General features: G+C 44.3%; 1 protein-coding gene across 13 annotated transcripts in view; it reads right to left on the minus strand.

Moving 5' to 3' along the window:
- Nucleotides 1-21,005, minus strand: part of LOC106579918 (nuclear receptor corepressor 2) — a 140,530-nt gene that overhangs the window by 39,353 nt on the left and 80,172 nt on the right. For 9 of the 13 annotated variants that reach the window (XM_014160308.3, XM_014160306.3, XM_014160313.3 and 6 more), the window contains exons 8-15: nt 20,219-20,271; nt 15,484-15,550; nt 14,291-14,463; nt 13,969-14,065; nt 4,496-4,674; nt 3,606-3,660; nt 3,378-3,476; nt 599-759 (exon numbers count right to left, since the gene is read on the minus strand). In XM_014160308.3, coding sequence (XP_014015783.3) covers nt 599-759; nt 3,378-3,476; nt 3,606-3,660; nt 4,496-4,674; nt 13,969-14,065; nt 14,291-14,463; nt 15,484-15,550; nt 20,219-20,271 — 884 coding nt within the window. The remainder of the gene's footprint in view (nt 1-598; nt 760-3,377; nt 3,477-3,605; nt 3,661-4,495; nt 4,675-13,968; nt 14,066-14,290; nt 14,464-15,483; nt 15,551-20,218; nt 20,272-21,005) is intronic. The other 4 variants (XM_014160309.3, XM_014160305.3, XM_014160311.3 and 1 more) reach the window with 3 other exon arrangements.

Below are 21,005 nucleotides of genomic sequence, written 5' to 3' on the forward strand. Positions count from 1 at the left end.
GTAAGGAATCTTACAAATGTGACTTTTAGTAGCCTCTTGGGAGTGAGAGAAGAAAAACAGGAAAACAGCCGTTTTTTAAAGGGGGAAAATACAGATTTTTCACTGGATGGAAATTCTGGCTGAAGGTGGAGGAGTAACTAGTCAGGGTTGAAAAAAGCTCCATCTGATGATTACCTTTCCAGATCTAGTCAGGGCAGCCAAATCTAACTCCCACTCCATTTCCAATGAACAGACATGGACCAATTCAGACGTGATTTAGTGCAGGGTCGGGGGAGGGGGGGTGAACTGAACATACTTTAAAATGACTAAAACCACATCTAAACTGTGTAGAAATTATAATGGCCCTACATTTATACCGTTTCTTGACTGTGTCCAGCTCGCTAATAGTCACTGGAATGAAAGCTTCACAATCAGGGAGCACCGAAAATTTTAAAAACGATGGATGTTGAACTATTTTCTGCTAATTTCGACAGCAAGTAAATATAACACATCTTCTGTGCAGCCCTTCAGACCTCGTTGAAGACCGAATGCGGCCCCCGGGGAAAAATAAGTTTGACACCCCTAAATTTAGAGCGAGACAGAATGCAAGCAGACTCACTTCATTACATCCTCCTTGTCTTCTCCCTCAGTCTTCTCCTCATCCCTCTCTCCTTCCTTCTCTTTCTCTTTCTCCTTCTCCTTCTCCTTCTCCTTCTCCTCCTTGTCCTCCTGGCTGCTGCGGTTCACCTGCAGTTGTTGCTGCTGCTGCTGCTGGCTATGCTGTTGGGGTGGAATACAAGACAACACACTTGTCACAAACATGATCCCTGGTGACTTACAGATATATAAGCACATGTAAAACATGTATAAGAACCTATATAGAAACACACAAACACATACATGAGCCATGTAGTAGTGTTGAGGTCATTCTGCCATGCATGCCAGTACGTACACCACAAAAACAACGCATATGCCTTCATCTGGCGCCCACAACCACTTCCTCTTCCACTTCCTGTCTGGGCTCAGGGTGAGGGTTCATATCATGAAAGAAATGCTGCAGACTGCCAAAGTCTGGCTACTAACACTGGTATAACTGGTGGTAACTACACTTATTCATGCATTGGAAAGCACAGTTCCCTAAGTATATGGGAGGTGTGCTGTGTGTTAATGGTTTAATGAAAGCACTGTAAGTAAATGGATGTCTAGCTAAAGCCTATTCAATCCCTCTCATGTCTACTCTAATAACAGAGGCATTACATCCAGCTCTGGACAAGGAAACACAAAAAGATGGAGAGCAGGCTACATCAAAATGGACCATTCTCACAGAGATAGCATAACTCCATTTAAACCATGTCACCAGATTTAATGTTTCCTCTCTCTCAAAGATGAACTCAACGCAAAAAAACAACAAATAAAAAGCCATAACTCAATAACAGCACTGAGTGACCCACTAGTGGATAAACATGGTTAGAGTTTTGTCTCACTCCCTCCTCCACTTGGGACCTGGAGACTATAAACAGCAGTCTAATCATCTCCATACACTATCACGATCTCCATTTGTTCCCTCTTAGCCCAGTGTCATGCACCTAAAACAGATCGAAAAACAAAAACACAGCCATTTACAGGAGTCTTACATGAGTCAGACCCAGGCAGCCTGCTATCTATGGTCTGCTTTGCTTTGCAACAGAAGAGAACAGACTCAATAAGGCGGGGCGTTCATTAGCTTTTGTGTTGTTACTAGTACGTATTGTTGTGTGCTCCCATCCCTCTTGTACTCACTAACGTTATCTGTTTTGACCCTGTGGAGACGTTTCTCTGCTCTCCCTTCCCCCACCCCTTCTACAAATCTCTCACTCGCTGACTCCCTCTCTCTCCTCTCACACACTCCTCTGTCTCCCTTTCTCTCCCTGTGTTATTAGCGTTAGCCCCAGTGCGGCTAACGAGCTAACGAGCTGAGCGTCGGCTAGCTAGGTAATAATCTGAGGTGTCTCTGGGAGAGATTAGGAAGAGACACTGCCAACCGGCTGATGCCCACAGGAAAGGTCACTGGCTAATTAATGGCCCGTTTCATTAGCGCCCACCACACTGCACCCACACACTGCAGCGCCGCTGGAGTTTAACTGCCTAACACCTGATCTGGGTCTAAGTGATAGCTGGGCGATCATTAGCAATGGAAACAACCTGTTAAAAAAAAGTTACGTCGATAGACACATTAGTGCTGACACGAGGGGGGGGGGCAAAACGGCAGGTGTCACATTCAAGTTCAAGTTTTATTAGTCGTATGTACGGGATACACATGGTATACATCATCCAACTAAATGCTTACTTGCAGGTTCCTTCTCGACAATGCAACAACAATAAGAAATAATAAAAGATAAGCATATGAACATAAAGTAAATGGCTCAGTAGAATAGGATAAACATTTTAGCATAAGTATAATACAGGAAGGCACCATTTATAGTCCAACATTTACACTTGTATTGGGGAATATGGGGATAGGGGGCAAGTGTATGAACTGATTAGTATAATGAGAGTCTGGTAGCAGCAGTTGTGATGTGTGTGTAGCATGAATGTGTGTGTGTGTGTGTGTGTGTGTGTGGGGGGGTGTAGCATGAGTAATTGGTGTGCTGCTTGCATGACGACCTATCCTCTACTGATCCCACTACTCACAGAGCCCCATGGCTGTTTTACCTCTCCATGCAAGTGGTACTCAACCCACTATTCTTCTTTTTGTCACCAATTTTGGAATATCCAATTGCGATCCAATTATGATCTTGTCTCATCGCTGCAACTCCCCAACGAGCTCGGGAGAGGCGAAGGTAGAGTCATACATCCTCCGAAACACGACCCGCCAAACCACGCTCTTTAACGCCCGCCCGCTTAACCCGGAAGCCAGCCGAATCAATGTGTCGGAGGAAACACTGTTCAACTTACGACCGTGAGCCTGCAGGCGCCTGGCCCACCACAAGGAGTCGCTAGAGCTCAATGAGCCAGGTAAAGCCCCCCCGGCCAAACCCTTCCCTAACCCGGACGACATTCGGCCAATTGTGCGCCGCCCTATGGGACTCCCAGTCACGACCGGTTGGGACACAGACTGGGATAGAACCCGGGTCTGTAGTGATGTCTCACTCCATGCACAATGGAGTGAGGCGGCACCGCCTTAGACCGCAGCGCCGCCTTAGACCGCAGCGCCGCCTTAGACCGCAGCGCCGCCTTAGACCGCAGCGCCGCCTTAGACCGCAGCGCCGCCTTAGACCGCAGCGCCGCCTTAGACCGCAGCGCCGCCTTAGACCGCAGCGCCGCCTTAGACCGCAGCGCCGCTCAACTGACAACCGTCTTTCACCTTGAGAATGCCTGAAGTGGTTTGGTTAGTTTCCGTAAGGTTCTAGGTACAGTACCTGGCTCCTGCCACGGCGCCGATAGTTCCTGCGCACAATGTTCTTGTAGTTCTCGTTCTTTTTGGTCAGGTAGTAGAAGAGGACACTCTCTGCCACCGTCTGAAACAAAATAACATTACTAGGACCTCATCTCCCAAGCAGGATGACAACACAAGACTACTCAGGTGTCAGAACTTGGGGTCTACCACTGTGCATGGAGTGAGGGGGGAAGGGTCTTCCCAAATGTACCTTTCTCTCCAGGAAAGAAGCAATCAGCCCAAAGTTTTTTGGGTGCTGGATGAACCTGTGAGCACAAAGCAGACAGAGATACATATTTAACACTTTATATCAAATGAATTATCTAAAGGCACTCTGCCTTTTGATATGCAGGTAAATTGTGGAGAATGACGTATGTGTAGTTTGCCTGATGGGAGAAGAGGCTCCCATCAGCGATGACTTCAGTCACACATCCATCTCTCCAGAGATATTTCACTCTCTATTATTCATCTAAAGCATGCTCTCATCCACACTAACATACAGCTCCTTCACCAGACTTCTATCAGTGCATCCTACCTGACATTACTTTACATTTTACATTTTTATATTTTAGTTATTTAGCAGACGCTCTTATCCAGAGCGACTTACAGTAGTGAGTGCATACATTTCATACATTTTTTTTTTCTTCCCGTACTTTATATCCCAATAGGAAAACATAGCCAGTACTGAGCATTGCTTCCATCTCTCCCAACTCTCTCTTACTGAGGGTTGAGGCTGAGAGGGTTGAGGCTGAGAGGGTAAGACACTTCACTGTGCAGTCTGCAGCAGCAGGCATCACATCCACATCTCTCTCTCTGCACCGGGGCAGCATTCACAGTCTCTGATCTCCATCTGTGGTTTACGTTTGGCTGGTTGATATATCCTCTCATTTCTCACAGAGGGAAGATTCACTTCCTCAACAACTCCCGGACCTTTGGATAGGTCACAGACATTTCTATTCCAAATCTCAGCCTGACCAAACCACCATGCATGCCACTTCTCACTGCTCTCAGAAACACAAAACGATGCTTTGTCTACTACTGCACAGCACATAGCTCTGCCATTCTATGCAGTGTATTTCTACGTCTGAGTGAGTGACTTACTTCTCACGGAAGGTGTCCTTCTCCTGCTCGCTCCACATGTTCATGACCTGCCGGTCCTTGTACACCTTCATGGGGTCGTCCATCAGGCCGTTCATGTTGATGAACTTGATACGTTGCTGCTCTGCGTCAAATAGCATGGGAGGGATGACCGCCAGCTGACGCATTTGCTTCTCGGTGTTCTGACACAAACACGCACCCGCACACACGTGTAAACACACACACACACACACAATCAGACAAACAGACAAAATGTCTTGGAGTGAGTAGGCTGTTAGTGTACACCAAAGCAGAGCTTTCCAAATACAGGATGCTGAGATAAACACAGTGCACAGAGGCAACGGTGGTGACACAAGCGCAACAATCGTGTTGTGTTAAGTGTGTAAGAGGTCATGAGATTTAGAGGAAGTTTGAAGTCAGGGAGGAGGAGGGGGAAGAGGGCGATGCTGCACGCCTAGGGTGAGCAGTCAGTGCTTATCCAGGCCTGGGCTGACCTTATAGATAAACACTGCCCCTGTACTGTACTCAGTGTGATGACTAGCCCTGTTATTCACAAGCCAGCTCTGCTTGTCCTGTGGAACACTCACAGCAGGGGCCCTGTGGCTGACATCTCTCCCCCTTTCATCCTCAGCATGCCTTTCAGAGGGGAGGGAGGGAGGAATGAGGGTGACTGGGGTAGAGAGGAAGTGACACCTCTAACCACTGTGCAGAGTTCAAACTCAACGGTTGTGCAAGTGGCAGAGCTACAGTCTCTTTACTCTGTGTGTGTGTGTGTGTGTATCTACACTGTCTTCAGAAAGTATTCATACCCCTTGACTTAATCCACATTTTGTTGTGTTACAGCCAGAATTCAGAATTATTCTAAACTCATCTACACACATTACCCTATAATGATAAAGTGAAAACATGTTTTTGGAAAATGAAATACAGAAATATATCCCATGAGTATTCACACCCTGAGTCAATACTTGTTAGAATCACCTTAGGCTGGGATTACAACTGAGTCTTTCTGGGTAAGTCTCTAAGAGCTTTGCCCATCTGGATTGTATATTTGGCCTTGTGTTTTAGGTTATTATCCTGCTGAAAGGTGAATGTCTCCCAGTGATTGTTGGAAACCAGATTGGACCAGATTTTCTTCTAGGATTTTGCCTGTGCTTAGCTTTATTCCATTCATTTGTATCCTAAAAAAACTCCCTAGTCTTGCTGATGGCAAGCATACACATAACATGATGCAGCCACCACCATGCTTGAAAATATGAAGAGTGGTACTCAGTGATGTGTTGGATTTGTCCCAAACATAACGATTTGGATTCAGGACAAAGTTAATTTCTTTGCCACATTTTTTGCAGCTTTACTTTAATGTCTTATTGCAAACAGGATGCATCTTTTGAAATATGTTTAACCTGTTTAGGATAGGGGGCAGTATTTTCATGGCCGGATAAAAAAACGTACCCGATTTAATCTGGTTATTACTCCTGCCCAGAAACTAGAATATGCATATAATTAGTAGATGTGGATAGAAAACACCCTAAAGTTTCTAAAACTGATTGAATGGTGTCTGTGAGTATAACAGAACTCAAATGGCAGGCCAAAACCTGAGAAGATTCTATATGGGAAGTGCCCTGTCTGACCATTTCTTGGCCTTCTGTAGCCTCTATCGAAAATACAGGATCTCTGCTGTAACGTGACATTTTCTAAGGCTCCCATAGGCTCTCAGAAGGCGCCAGAACGTGGAATGATGACTTTGGGTTTTGGAAAGTTGTCATTCTGAGAACAATGACACTGGTGCGCGCGTGCATGTGACGACTCAATTTTCTACTTTCAGTGTTTGAACGAAAACAACGTCTCCCGGTTGGAATATTATCACTATTTTACGAGAAAAATCACATAAAAATTGATTTTAAACAGCGTTTGACATGCTTCGAAGTACGGTAATGGAATATTTTGACATTTTTTGTCACGATATGTGCCGGCGAGTCACCCTTCGGATAGTGTCTTGAACGCAAGAACAAAACGCAGCTATTTGGATATAACTATGGATTATTTGGAACCAAAACAACATTGGGTGTTGAAGTAGAAGTCCTGGGAATGCATTCTGACGAAGAACAGCAAAGGTAATCCAATTTTTCTTATAGTAAATCTGAGTTAGGTGAGTGCCAAACTTGGTGGGTGTCAAAATAGCTAGCCATGATGGCCGGGCTATCTACTCAGAATATTGCAAAATGTGCTTTCACCGAAAAGCTATTTCAAAATTGGACACCGCGATTGCATAAAGTTCTGTATCTATAATTCTTAAAATAATTGTTATGTTTTTTGTCAACATTTACTAAATTACTTACGATAAACTCACCGGAAGTTTTCGGTGGGTATGCTAGTTCTGAACAAAACATGCTAATGTAAAAAGCTGTTTTTTGATATAAATATGAACTTGATTGAACAAAACATGCATGTATTGTATAACATAATGTCCTAGGAGTGTCATCTGATGAAGATCAAAGGTCAGTGGTGCATTTAGCTGTGGTTTTGGTTTTTGTGACATTATATGCTAGCTTGAAAAATGGGTGTGTGATTATTTCTGGCTGGGTACTCTCCTGACATAATCTAATGTTTTGCTTTCATTGTAAAGCCTTTTTGAAATCGGACAATGTGGTTAGATAAATGAGAGTCTTGTCTTTAAAATGGTGTAAAATAGTCATATGTTTGAAAAATTGAAGTTTTTGCATTTTTGGTGTATTTGTAATTCGCGCCACGCTATACCATTGGATATTGGTGAGGCGTTCCGCTAGCTGAACGTCTAGATGAGTGGTTCTTAACCTGGGTTCGATCGAACCCCAGGGGTTCGGTGAGTCAGTCTCAGGGGTTCGGCGGAGGTCAAGACACACACCCGACTCTCACACCCGACTCATATGCGTGTGGAATTAGCCCTGTTTTTGCAAGAGCACCAACATCGTCATGCAGATTGCTTAAAAAATTCTGAGTTCATTCTCATTTTAGCGTACATGGCTGATATCGTCGCAGCTCTCAATCATCTCAATCAACAGACGCAGGGCGGTGGAGTCAACATCATCGAAGCGGAAGAAAACCTGAAGGCTTTTCAAAAAAAGCTACCGTTATGGAAACGACGAACAGAGAACGATAACGTCGCAAACTTTCCCCTGCTGGACGACTGTGTAAGTAAGATCGAAGATGTATCTGGAATCGGAGACATTTCTGTACCTGTGGAACTGAAGCAAGCAATTGCCACGCACTTAGATGAGCTTACAAAGTCTCTCGACGGATACTTCCCTACAAGAGAGTCATATCCAGCATGGGTGAGACAGCCGTTCACGTTTAGTGTTGAGACAACAGATGTCAATGATGAATACCTCGATGAAATCATTGAAATTCAGCAGAGCCAGGTTCAACAGCAACTCTTCAGAACAACAACGCTCAACGTTTTGGTGTCAACAAATGGTAACGTACCCCGTTATTGCTAAGAAAGCTCTGGAGATTTTCATACCGTTTGTTACAACATATCTTTGCAAGCAATCCTTTTCGAGGATGCTGGACATAAAAACGAAGAAAAGGAACAGACTTTGTTGCGAAAATGACATGAGAGTGGCACTTGCCAAGGTGAAGCCGCGCATTTCTGAACTGGTCTCTGAAAGGCAACAGTAGAAGTCACACTGATTTGCAGTAAATATTCATAATGTTTTTGTTTTTGTGTGAAAATCATGTTTTAATGGTTTTGTTCTTTGAACAATGATGTTGATGCACGGTTCATTTTGTGCACCAGTAAAATATATACCTATGTTTTGAATTTTATTTTTCCAATTAAGAGGGGTTCGGTGAATGCGCATATGAAACTGGTGGGGGTCAGTACCTCCAACAAGGTTAAGAACCACTGGTCTAGATGTAAGAGGTTAAAGTCCCAATTGACCTCAAAGTAAAATCCTTTAGTGGTTTCCATCCTCCCCGCCAACTGTGTTCGGAAGGACGCCTGTAACTTTGTAGTGACTGGATGTATTGATACACCATCCAAAGCAAAATTAATAACTTCACCATGCTCTAAGGGATAAGACAATTTAGCAATTTGTTAAAAAAAATTTTTTAATAAAAACATTCCACTGACATTATGGGATATTGTGTCTAGGCCAGTGTCACAAAATCTCAATTTAATCAACTTTAAATTTGGGCTGTAACAAAATGTGGAAAAAGTCAAGGGGTGTGAATACTTTCTGAAGGCACTGTATCTGTCTGGATCACACATCAAAATCAAATCAAATTGTATTAGTCACATGCGCCGAATACAAGGGGTGTAGACCTTACAGTGAAATGCTTACTTACGAGCCCTTAACCAACAACGCAGTTTTAAAAAAAATGAATACGAAAAATAAATAAAAGGAACAGTAATTAAAGAGCAGCAGTAAAATAACAATAGCGAGACTATATACACAGGGGGTACCGGTACAGAGTCAATGTGCGGGTGAACCGGTTAGTCGAGGTAATTGAGATAATATGTACATGTAGGTAGAGTTATTAAAGTGACTATGCATAGATGATAACAGAGAGTAGCAGCAGCATAGAAAGGGGGGGGGGGGGGCAATGCAAATCGTCTGGGTAGGCATTTGAATAGATGTTCAGGAGACTTATGGTTTGGGGGTAGAAGCTGTTTACAAGCCTCTTGGACCTAGACTTGGCGCTCCGGTACCGCTTGCCGTGCGATAGCAGAGAGAACAGTCTATGACTAGGGTGGCTGGAGTCTGACAATTTTTAGGGCCTTCCTCTGACACTGCCTGGTATAGAGGTCCTGGATGGCCAGTGATGTACTGGGCCATACGCACTACCCTCTGTAGTGCCTTGCGGTCGGAGGCCGAGCAGTTGCCATACCAGGTAGTGATGCACCCAGTCAGGATGCTCTTGATGGTGCAGCTGTAGAATATTTTGAGAATCTCAGGACCAACGCAAAATCTTTTCAGTCTCCTGAGGGGTAATAGGTTGTGTTGTGCCATCTTTATGACTGTCTTGGTGTGCTTGGACCATGTTAGTTTGTTGGTGATGTGGACACCAAGGAATTTCATGCTCTCAACCTGCTCCACTACAGCTCCATCAATGAGAATGGGGGCGTGCTCGGTCCTACTTTTCCTGTAGTCCACAATCATCTCCTTTGTCCTGATCACGTTGAGGGAGAGGTTGTTGTCCTGGCACCACACGGTCAGGTGTCTGACCGCCTCCCTATAAGCTGTCTCGCCGTTGTCGGTGATCAGGCCTACCACTGTTGTGTCATCGGCAAACAAATTATGGTGTTGGAGTCGTGCCTGGCCGTGCAGTCATGAGTGAACAGGGAGTACAGGAGGGGACTGAGCATACACCCCTGAGGAGTCCCTGTGTTGAGGATCAGCGTGGCGGATGTGTTGTTACCTACCCTTACCACCTGGGGCGGCCCGTCAGGAAGACCAGGATGCAGTTGCAGAGGGAGGTGCTTAGTCCCAGGGTCCTTAGCTTAGTAATAAGCTTTGAGGGCACTATGGTGTTGAACGCTGAGCTGTAGTCAATGAAGAGAATTCTCACATAGTTGTTCCTTTTGTCCAGGTGGGAAAGGGCAGTGTGGAGTGCAACAGAGACTGCATAATCTGTGGATCTGTTAGGGCGGTATGCAAATTGGAGTGGGTCTAGGGTTTCTGGGATAATGGTGTTGATGTGAGCCATGACCAGCCTTCCTTACAAAGCACTTCATGGCTACAGACGTGAATGCTACAGGTCCGTAGTCATTTAGGCACGTTACCTTAGTGTTCTTGGTCACAGGGACTATGGTGGTCTGCTTAAAAAACAATTGGTATTACAGACTCGGACAGGTTGAAAATGTCAGTGAAGACACTTGCCAGTTGGTACTGCGAGCATGCGCTGACACGTTCTGGCCCTGCAGCCTTGTGAATGTTGACTTGTTTAAAGGTCTTACTCACATTGGCTGCAGAGAACGTGATAACACAGTCATCCGGAACAGCTGGTGCTCTCATGCATGTTTCAGCTGGTGCTCTCATGCATGTTTCATGCATGCATGTTTCAGTGTTATTTGCCTCGAAGCGAGCATAGAAGTAGTTTAGCTCGTCTGGTAGGCATATGTCTCTGGGCAGCTCTCGGCTGTGCTTCCCTTTGTAGTCTGTAATGGTTTGCAAGTCCTGCCACATCTGACGAGCATCAGAGCCGGTGTAATACGATTCGATCTTAGTCCTGTATTGATGATTTGCCTGTTTGATGGTTCGTCGGAAGGCATAGCGGGATTTCTTATAAGCTTCCGGGTTAGAGTCCCGCTCCTTGAAAGTGGCAGCTCTAGCCTTTAGCACAGTGCGAATGTTGCCTGTAATCCATGACTTCTGGTTGGGGTATGTACGCACGGTCACTGTGGGGACGACGTCGTTGATGCACTTATTGATGAAGCCAATGACTAATGTGGTGTACTCCTCATTGCCATCGGAAGAATTCCGGAACATATTCCAGTCTGTGATAGCAAAACAGCCCTGTAGCTTAGCATCTGCTTCATCTGACCACTTTTTTTATTGACTGAGTCACTGATGCTTCCTGCTTTCATTTTTGCTTGTAAGCAGGAATCAGGAGGAGAGAATTATGGTCAGATTTGCCAAATGGAGGGTGAGGGCAAGCTTTATACGCGTCGCCGTGTGTGAAGTAAAGGTGGTCTAGAGTTTTTTTCCCTCTGGTTGCACATATAACATGTTGATAGAAATTTGGTAAAACGGATATAGGGTTCCCTGCATTAAAGTCCCCGGCCACTAGGAGCGCAGCCTCTGGATGAACGTTTTCCTGTTTGCTTATGGCGGTATACAGCTCATTGAGTGCAGTCTTAGTGCCAGCATCGCTCGTTGGTGGTACGTAGACAGCTTCGAAAAATACAGATGAAAACTAGGTAGATAGTGTGGTCTACAGCTTATCTACCTCAGGCGAGCAAAACCTCGAGACTTCCTTAGATACCGTGCACCAGCTGTTGTGTACAAATATACCTAGTCTTACCAGACGCCGATGTTCTATCCTTCTGATACAGCGTATAACCAGCCAGTTGAATGCTGATAATGTCGTTGTTCAGCCACAACTCCGTGAAGCATAAGATATTACAGTTTTTACTGTTCCGTTGGTAGTTTAATCTTCCTCTTAGGTCGTCGATTTCATTTTCCAATGATTGCATGTTAGCTAGTAGAACGGAAGGCAGTGGGGGTTTATTCGATCGCCAACGAATTCTCAGAAGGCAGCCTGGCCTCCGTCCTCTTTATCTCTGTCTTCTCTTCACGCAAATGACAGGGATTTGGGCCTGTTCCCGGGAAAGCAGTATGTCCTTCACGTCGGGCTCATTAAATAAAAATAAAAAAGCTTCTGCCAGTTCGTGGTGAGTAATCGCTGTTCTGATGTCCAGAAGTTATTTTCAGTCATAAGAGACGGAGGCAGCAACATTATGCCCCAGAATAAGTAAAAAAATTTAATAAATCAGTTACAAACGACGCAACAAAAAAACGAACAAAAAAACCCCCACATTTGGTCAGGAGCATGTAAAACGTCAGCCATCTTCTCCGGGCCATGATACTAAAAAGGCCACATCACATGCTTCCTGAACTAGTTATAAGTGTTACGCAGCTACAGTAACTGTCATTCAGCCTCACGTGACAAAGAAATTGGTGATTGAGAGGGTCAAGCAACACGCATGACAAGAACACTGTATATTCATGAGTGAGAGAAAGGGCACTAAAGAGGGAGAGATATAGGGAATGACGGGTCCAGAAGAGAAAGACGATGGAGGGAGAGGAAAAAAGAGGGAGGTGAAGTAGTGTAAGAGCTTTTGTCTATTGTCCTTGAGAACTATGACAAAATCATTGGTGTTGGGTGATTTTAATATTCATGTTGACAAAGAGACCGACTCCAAGACCATTGAATGAATGAATCTTTTGAGCTCTATGGACTTTATCCAGCATGTTACTGGGCCCACCCATCACCACGGCCATACTCTGGACCTGGTTATTACCAAGAGGCTTTCTATTGACATATCCTCTACACTTCATATTGCTTTATCTGATCACCACTGTGGATTTTTTACTACCTTGTTGCCCATAGCACAGGGTAATGCTGAACACATTATTAAGAAACACCATCTTACCTCTGAAGTTACTCCGTCACCTATCCTGACTTCCTCGTGACGATTTAGTTGATAACTTTAATAGCAAATTCAGGGCAACCATTGACGCCATAGCTCCAGTAAAGTTGAAAAAGGCCACATCCAAATGTAGAGGCCTGGATGAGTGAGGAAACTAATCAATTGACGATAAATTGCAGAAAGGCATAGCGGAAGTGGAGGAAGTCAAAGTTTCAGGTCCATTATGATATTCTGAGAGAGAAACTTGGCATATATAACAAGGCAATTGGAAATGCCAGACGGGCAAATTTTTCTAACTTGATCACTAATAATCAGAATAATTTGAGTGCTCTTCTCGACCATTGATGGCCTGATAAATCCTACCCTCGCAAACCTGTGAACTTTCCTTTGTGGCATATTTCAGATATAAGATAAACGTTAGGCTGGGTATCAGTCAAGCAAGACCTGATGAGAAGTTTGATATGTGCTATAGCCTACCACGCAAAGGCACTATGGATTTATTTTCCCTGGTTGACACAGATGTGCTCAGGAAAGTGATATCACAACTTAAGACTTCTACCTGCCTTCTCGATCCTATCCCCACCACCTTCAAAACAGTTTTTAATGCATATCTGAAGAACTGCAAGGTATTGTTCCTCACTTTGTTCACAGGCGAAGCACAGAAAGAGAATCATGTTTTAATTCACAGGGAATAACACTAACACCAGGTAAAAAACCTAGGTATATTTTAGATTCTGAAGTCAATTTCAAATCCCACACTAGGAATGTGACCAAAACAGCTTATTACCACCTGAGGAACATTGCCAAGGTGCGTCCGTTTCCCTCTCAGGCTGATACAGAAAGACTCATACATGCTTTTATTACAAGCAGGGTTGACTACTGTAATACTCTCCTGTCTGGTCTACCCAAGAAAGCCATTCGTCAACTGCAAAACATACAGAATGCTGCAGCACGGGTACTGACCCGACAGAAAGCACACATTACACCGGTTTAAAAGGTCTCTGCACTGGCTGCCTGTGAGTTTTAGAATTCCTTTTAAGATTCTTCAACTGTTTTTAAATCAATCCATGATTGTGCACCCCAAAGCTGTGGGTGCGAAACTGTGGACATATTTAAAAGAGATCTTTAAAAAAAAAAATAATATTTAGCTTTGCTTTTCCTTCGGGTGCCTTTTAGTTCAGTTTTTATTGTTATTCTTTCGTTTTTTATCCTCTTATGTTTGTTGTGCAGTAAACCATTTCATTGTTTTTATTTGTTTTTCTCCTGTGAAGCACATTGTGTTGCTTTCCATGTCTGAAATGTGCTGCAGAAATAATGCTTGATTTGATTTGGAAGAGCTCACCTCTTGCTCTGATATGCCGTCGATGATCTCAGAGACCTCATGTTCACTGCGGGCTGAAGACGAGGCCAATCCCCCTCCACGCTGCCCCACCCGGCTACTCCCCACCGGGGGAACACAGAGGACATGTCAACACACTGCATGTACAGGAGTGGATATCCTCCTTCTCTGACATCATACACACACACTTCCCTCCATACTGTAACCAAGTAACAACTCAACGTAATCAGATTGGAATCACTCCATCTAATGTTTTGACAAATGCAGTAAACTAGACTCCCAATCTAGTATATGAAGGCGCAGGAAGCCCCAGGCCTTGACTCACCTCTGCATGCGCTCCTGCAGCTCCCTCTGCTTGCGGATCTCAGGGAACTGTTTCTCGTAGTACTCGCGCACCTTGCTCTCCTTGGCCCGGCGCCGGGGGTTGTTCTCAATGCGATCCACCTTCTTCTCCCAGGCCTCCATCAACTGGTCATAGCGCTGGCAGAACTTCTGTTCCTGAAGGGGGGGGGGACTTCATACAACCAACTCCTCCAAAATACAAATTGTGTCCCTTTTTGCGCCATGATGTGCTGTGCTTCTGCAGGGACTGAGTCTAATCTTGAGTCATGGCCAGAACGGAGCTCCATGTTTTCCCAGCTGCTCGGCGGGGCAGGCTGTAAAGCAGACCATTAACCCTGGAGGAGACACAGCTCTCTGAGGCCTCTTAAAACAGCTGCCCATGTCTTTTCCAGCTTGCGCTCCCCTCTCCAGCCTGGAGCTGGCCTGGAACCTCTACTTACACTACACACCATGACTGGTGGATATATGACCCTGCAGCACATGGGCCGGCAAATAACACCATGGGGCGGTAGGTGTGCCTCTCTATAAATTACAGTTTAGATATGGTTTCTGCATTTAGGGTTAGTGTAACTGTGAAACTATTAAATTATTCCCAATTCTCCTGCTTTGTTGAGGATGTCATTTTCTGATGTGAAACATGGTTATTACATATAATGTATCCCTGTGGAAATATATTCCACAGGAAAAGTAAGGGCTTGATTTGTGGTAAAGACTTTCTGTCAGGGCGGGTGATTGAGGATGTCTGCCTAACTCTGACATCAGAGCCTGGACGATCGATGGCAGGGTTATTTTTAGCGCCGCCCGCTGCCTTGGTCCTGCTCAATCACTGACACACAGACAGAGCGAGCGAGCAGTGTCCTGTAGCATCTACCATCTCTGTACCATCTACCACCACCAGACAGGAAGCAGACTTGATGTGACCGAGAAGAAGAAAGTCCTGGGAGAGCTGAATCACAGCGAGACATCTCCTTTATTCAGTTTTTTTACCTTTCATTTTTCAAAAGCCGAAGTAGCTACTGCTACAGTGTTACTAAAGAACAGGCACAAGGGCCCAGAGCTCCTTTCCCTTTAGTCTGTGGATCATGGACACACTTCAAGGAGCTCCTTGGCCCAGTTAACATCTAGTCATCGGTCATAGAGCAGTCCCAGCAGAGAAGCACACTGTTCTGTACTCACCCACTGCTTACGAGCATGATTTCTCCTCTTGAAGTAAAGAATGAGCTTCTTCCTCATCGCCTGGTTTCTGTGAAGGTTGAAGAAAGGAGAAAGAGGGATACATAGGAAAGATAAATGAAAGGGACAGTAAGACAGAGAAGATTGATAGAAGGAAACAGAGGAAAATCAACAAAGATTTGAATACAATTTTATGGCAGTTTGGGAAAAATGTGTATTTCTAACCCGCAAAGTGTAGCTTACACGTCCTGCTGTCCAGGTATGAACTTTATTACAACCCCCACACACACAGGCACACAATTCCGGTCCCTAAATCGATAAACACCAAATCGTTTCAAAGGGGGGGTGGGGTGGACAGAAAGAGGAGCCAGACTTTTAAAGTTGGTCTGGCTCGGCCCGGGAATGGCGAACCAGCCAGAGTGCTTCAAATAAAGGCCAGGGCAGTAATCTGCTTAGGCAGCTGCTTCATCCGTTCTCTCGGCCTTCGGTGAAAGATGACGTTTTATTCCTGTCAGTTGTAAGGTCACGTGCCATCTAATTCACCGTGAGTCACATCAGCTAGGATCCAGGCCCCCAGGTCACAGGCAAGGACAGACAGACAGCAGGAGGTAAGGAAGGCTGTACTAGTGTGTGCGCACGCACGCACGCACGCACGTCAAGCAGAAAACAGCACAGAGGCAGTCTAAAGATTCTGTAAGTGGACACGGTGACCTCCTCATCACAACATAAAGACACTGCCATCATCACGTTTCTATATAACCAAACATCTAAATTCATATTAAAATAAACACATACTGAGACCAATATGAACATTGATTCACACACACAAAAATCACTCAGTGTGCATAGACAATACAGGCGGAGATACTAGATCGAATACAAGACGGACTAAAACAAAACACAGACAGAGTTCTATACTGACGTTAGAGGTGGACAGGGGAGAAGCAGGCAGTGTGTGTGTGTGGTTTGGAGGGGGATGGCTACTGTCTAGGGGCTGGAAGGTCATTCTTCACACCTCCGAGCTGTGACTTCACCAAATTTCCATGCGTGCCACACTCTGCCCACACCGCTCTAACATGTGGGCTGACCTGTGAGTCAGAGATATTTATGCTGTTGTGGAAACCAAAATACCTTTCATGTAAGACTGAATGTAATGAGTTGGGAACTGGGGTGGTTGTCCATACTTGACGGCCAGCTTGGATGCCATAGTCACCACACATGCCTGTGTGTGTGTGTGTGTGTGTGTGTGTGTGTGTGTGTGTGTGTGTGTGTGTGTGTGTGTGTGTGTGTGTGTGTGTGTAGCAGAAGGCAACAGCACAGAAGCAGTCTAAAGATATTGTAAGATGACATGGTGACCTCTTCATCGAAACATGTTCCTATATAAACAAACAGATTCACTCTCCCACACACTCAGACACGTACAGTGCCAGTCAAAAGTTTAGACACACATACTCAATTCCGAGGGTTTTCTTTATTTTTACTATTTTCTACATTGTAGAATAATAGTGAAGATATCAAAACTATGAAATAACACATATGGAATCATGTAGTAAAAAGTTTTAAATCAAAATAAACTTTGCACACCCGTGGCATTCTCTCAACCAGCTTCATGAGGTAGTCACCTGGAATGCATTTCAATTAACAGGTGTGCCTTCTTAAAAGTTAATTTGTGGAATTTCTTTCCTTCTCAATGCGTTTTGGCCCAATCAGCTGTGTTGTGACATGGTTGGGCTGCTCTACAGATGATAGCCCTATTTGGTAAAAGACCAAGTCCATATCATGGCTAGAACAGCTCAAACAAGCAAAGAGAAACGACAGTCCATCATTACTTTAAGACATGAAGGTCAGTCAATATGGAACATTTCAAGAACTTTGAAAGTTTCTTCAAGTGCAGACGCAAAAACCATCAAGCATTATGATGAAACTGGCTCTCATGAGGACCGCCAGGCTCAGAAATTGCAGCCCAAATAAATGCTTCACAGAGTTCAAGTAACAGACATCTCAACATCAACTGTTCAGAGGACACTGTGTGAATCAGGCCTTCATGGTCAAATTTCTGTAAAGAAAGCACTACTAAAGGACACCAATATGAAGAAGAAACTTGCTTTGCCAAGAAACACGAGCAATGGTCATTAGACCGGTGAAAATCTGTCCTTTGGTCTGATGATTCCAAATGTGAGACTTTTGGTTCCAACCACCGTGTCTTTGTGAGATGCAGAGTAGGTGAACGGATGATCTTTGCATATGTGGTTCCCACCAAGAAGCATGGAGGAGGAGTAATGGTGCGTTGCTGGTGACACTGTCTGTGATTTATTTAGAATTCAAGGCACACTAAACCAGTATGGCTACGACAGCATTCTGCAGTGATACGCCATTCCATCTGGTTTGCGCTTAGTGGGACTATCATTTGTTTTTCAACAAGACAATGACCCAAAACACACCTCCAGGCATTATGGTTTGGGATGAGTTGGACCGCAGAGTGAAGGAAAAGCAGCCAACAAGTGCTCAGCATATGTGGTTACTCCTTCAAAGCTGTCATCAAGGTAAAGGGTGGCTACTTTGAATAATGTCAAATTTAAAATATATTTGATTTGTTTAACACTATTTTGGTTACTACATGATTCCATATGTGTTATTGGACGATATACTCTGAGTGTACAAAACATTAAGAACACCTTCCTTTTATCCTCAGAACAGACTCAGTTCATCGGGGCATGGACTCTACAAGGTTTCGAAAGCGTTCCAGAGGGATGCTGGCCCATGTTGACACCAATGCTTCCCACAGTTGATAACACAAACCGGTGCGCCTGGCCCCTACCACCATTACCCATTCAAAGGCACTTAAATATTTTGTCTTGCCCATTCACCCTCTGAGTGGCACACATACACAATCCATGTCTCAATTGTCAAGGCTTAAAAATCCTTCTTTAACCTGTCTCCTCCCCTTCATCTACACTGATTGAAGTGGATTTAACAGATGACATCAATAAGGGATCATAGCTTTCACTATGTCATGGAAAGAGCAGGTGATCTTAATGTTTTGTAATGTTTAAATCGAATATTAAGATATTTAACATTGATGATGCATCGTGAAGTGCAAGACTATACTCTATTTGAACTTGACAAATCAAAACCGTGCCGTTTTATCAGCTAGGCTATATCAATATCTTGAAAAATAAGTCTAAATTAATTAACTAAGCCTCATTTTCTTGCCATATTAAGATTATTTAATGAGAACGTGACTATTATGTCATAAATAAGCACAACTGCACAGTCTGGAATTATCTTGTCATTAACTGTGTTCATCTTTTATTATGCCTCATTTACATATTTTTCAGATAAAAAAAATGTGGTCTTGGAATCAGAAAAATCTTAATTAAATAGCCTTGCGCACCAGAATAATATAATAAACTGATCAAATGAATGCATCATCAACCATCTATTTGACATTGGTAAAGTTCTCTCTATAATTTCTGCTTCTCTTGCGGAGCGTGGACGTTTAGTGAGTGAACGGGGACATTTTCTGTGCAAAATTTCTGGTTTGACTGGTTTTAAGGACTGTGAAAACGATCCAACATGTTTCTGATAGTACTGTATTTCAGTTCGTCTTGGAATTAATATTATAATAGGCTACATGTGAGGCCTACAGTCAGTGTCCAGACTTCAGTTACTATTCCTGTTCCCATCTGAACTTCAAAAGGTGCGCAAACCAGGGGGTGCGGCCACGCCCCGCAACCCCGTGCCCCTACTTATGCCGTCTCTGGCTGGCAGGCCAGACCAGGGCTGAGAGATGAAGTCGTATAAGGACAGAGATGGCATTGTGCTCCGGACACCAGGTGGTGGAGGGAGAGATTAGCTGCTCTGGTCCGTTTCTAAAGTTTCTTTTGTCCAATACTAAGCATGTACTGTATTCCTGAGAAATGTAGAGGTGGTGTCCATGAATCCAAGCTACTCATCTTTCTTACCAGGGACAGGTGCCAAGGTTATCAAACCGGTTAGGGGCACAAAGAAGTCAATTGTGGTAGATCAAAGCTATTCTGCGGTATTTAACACGCACACACACACACGCACGCACACACGCACGCACACACACGCACGCACACACACACACGCACGCACACACACACGCACACACACACGCACACACACACACACGCACACACACACACACACTCACGCACACACACACTCACGCACACACACTCTACTAATTGCTTTGAGGCAATAATACTGATCAAACAGTGCAAGGATCAAACGGAGCAGAGACAGAGTGGCAGTGAGGGTAAGAGGTCAGGAAGTCTGGTGGCATACCATCTAACTCATTCTCCACTGACAACTAAGAGCTAAACCTCAAGCGGCCATTTTACTTAACACATTTGCACTTTCTGCATTACATTTATAAGTTAAACTTAAGTGAATGATTTTCATTTTATGACTGTATAAAGTCATTTACGCAGAAACATGATCTCAACGGGTTGTCACAGAAAGCACGGTTAAAGAATTGTTTCAGCACATTATCACGGCTATAAAGACTCCATACACGTGGTCGACGCCACGTGATTCCCTCTCTGTGGCCGTTTGTTGGGATGGGAATCTCTGGGGCACATGAGGGGCGCAGTAATGGCATTTAGGACCATAGCAATCACACTGAGCCTACAGCGACAGATGACATAGACATAAACACGCACACACACTAACATAAACCCAGTCCCTTTCCCCAGAGGGCGGGCTAACTTACATTTTGATGTTCTCATGGTACTGCTTGGTATCTGAGGGCTGGTTGTACAGAGGCTGGGAGAGAGAAGAAACAGATGAAAAGGTTAGGTGATGCTGCCAGAAGTGAGAATCCTGTTTCACAGCAGCAAGGAACATCAACTCTAGAGGGTTAAACATACTGTTTACAACTTCTACACTACTTCCCTGCACACTGCAAAGTTACTACGCTAAATGCAGCAACGCAATTTACCCATTACATTCTACCTACAAGATGTTGAACAGAGTCTGACATAAGACAAATGTTGTGAATTCATACTGTTTTATACATGTTTTATCAACAAAACCGAGAAAGGTCTGTCAAAAGGTTTTGGCTCACATTGTGTACACGGTTCTCCCCGAAGAATGTAAGTTTTGTTATCATTTAAGGCAATGTTTTGCTCTAGATTGCTGGAAATGGCAGTTACAGATGTTAAAAAAGGGGAAAATATGTTGAGTTTACCCCCACCCGGACCTCCCCCCGGCGTACTCAGCAGTACCACCTTAAAAATTCCTGGGGAAAACCCTGGTGTACCACCATTCAATAACTCAACCATTATATTCACTTATTACTGAATATATTATTAATTCAATCAATAGCCCATATAAATCAATGTCTATGAGACAGAGTGAAACAAAGCTCTTTGCTCCATGACAGTATATAACTGTTAATGCTGTGCCAAGCTGACAACGACAAGCAGTGGGCACAACGAGGACATGACACCCTAGTTCAGCCCTTCTCAACAGACTGGACTGTACAGAGAGAACAGACT

Source organism: Salmo salar, chromosome 20, assembly GCF_965601325.2.
Source record: "Salmo salar chromosome 20, fSalSal1, whole genome shotgun sequence".
NCBI lineage: Eukaryota > Metazoa > Chordata > Actinopteri > Salmoniformes > Salmonidae > Salmo > Salmo salar.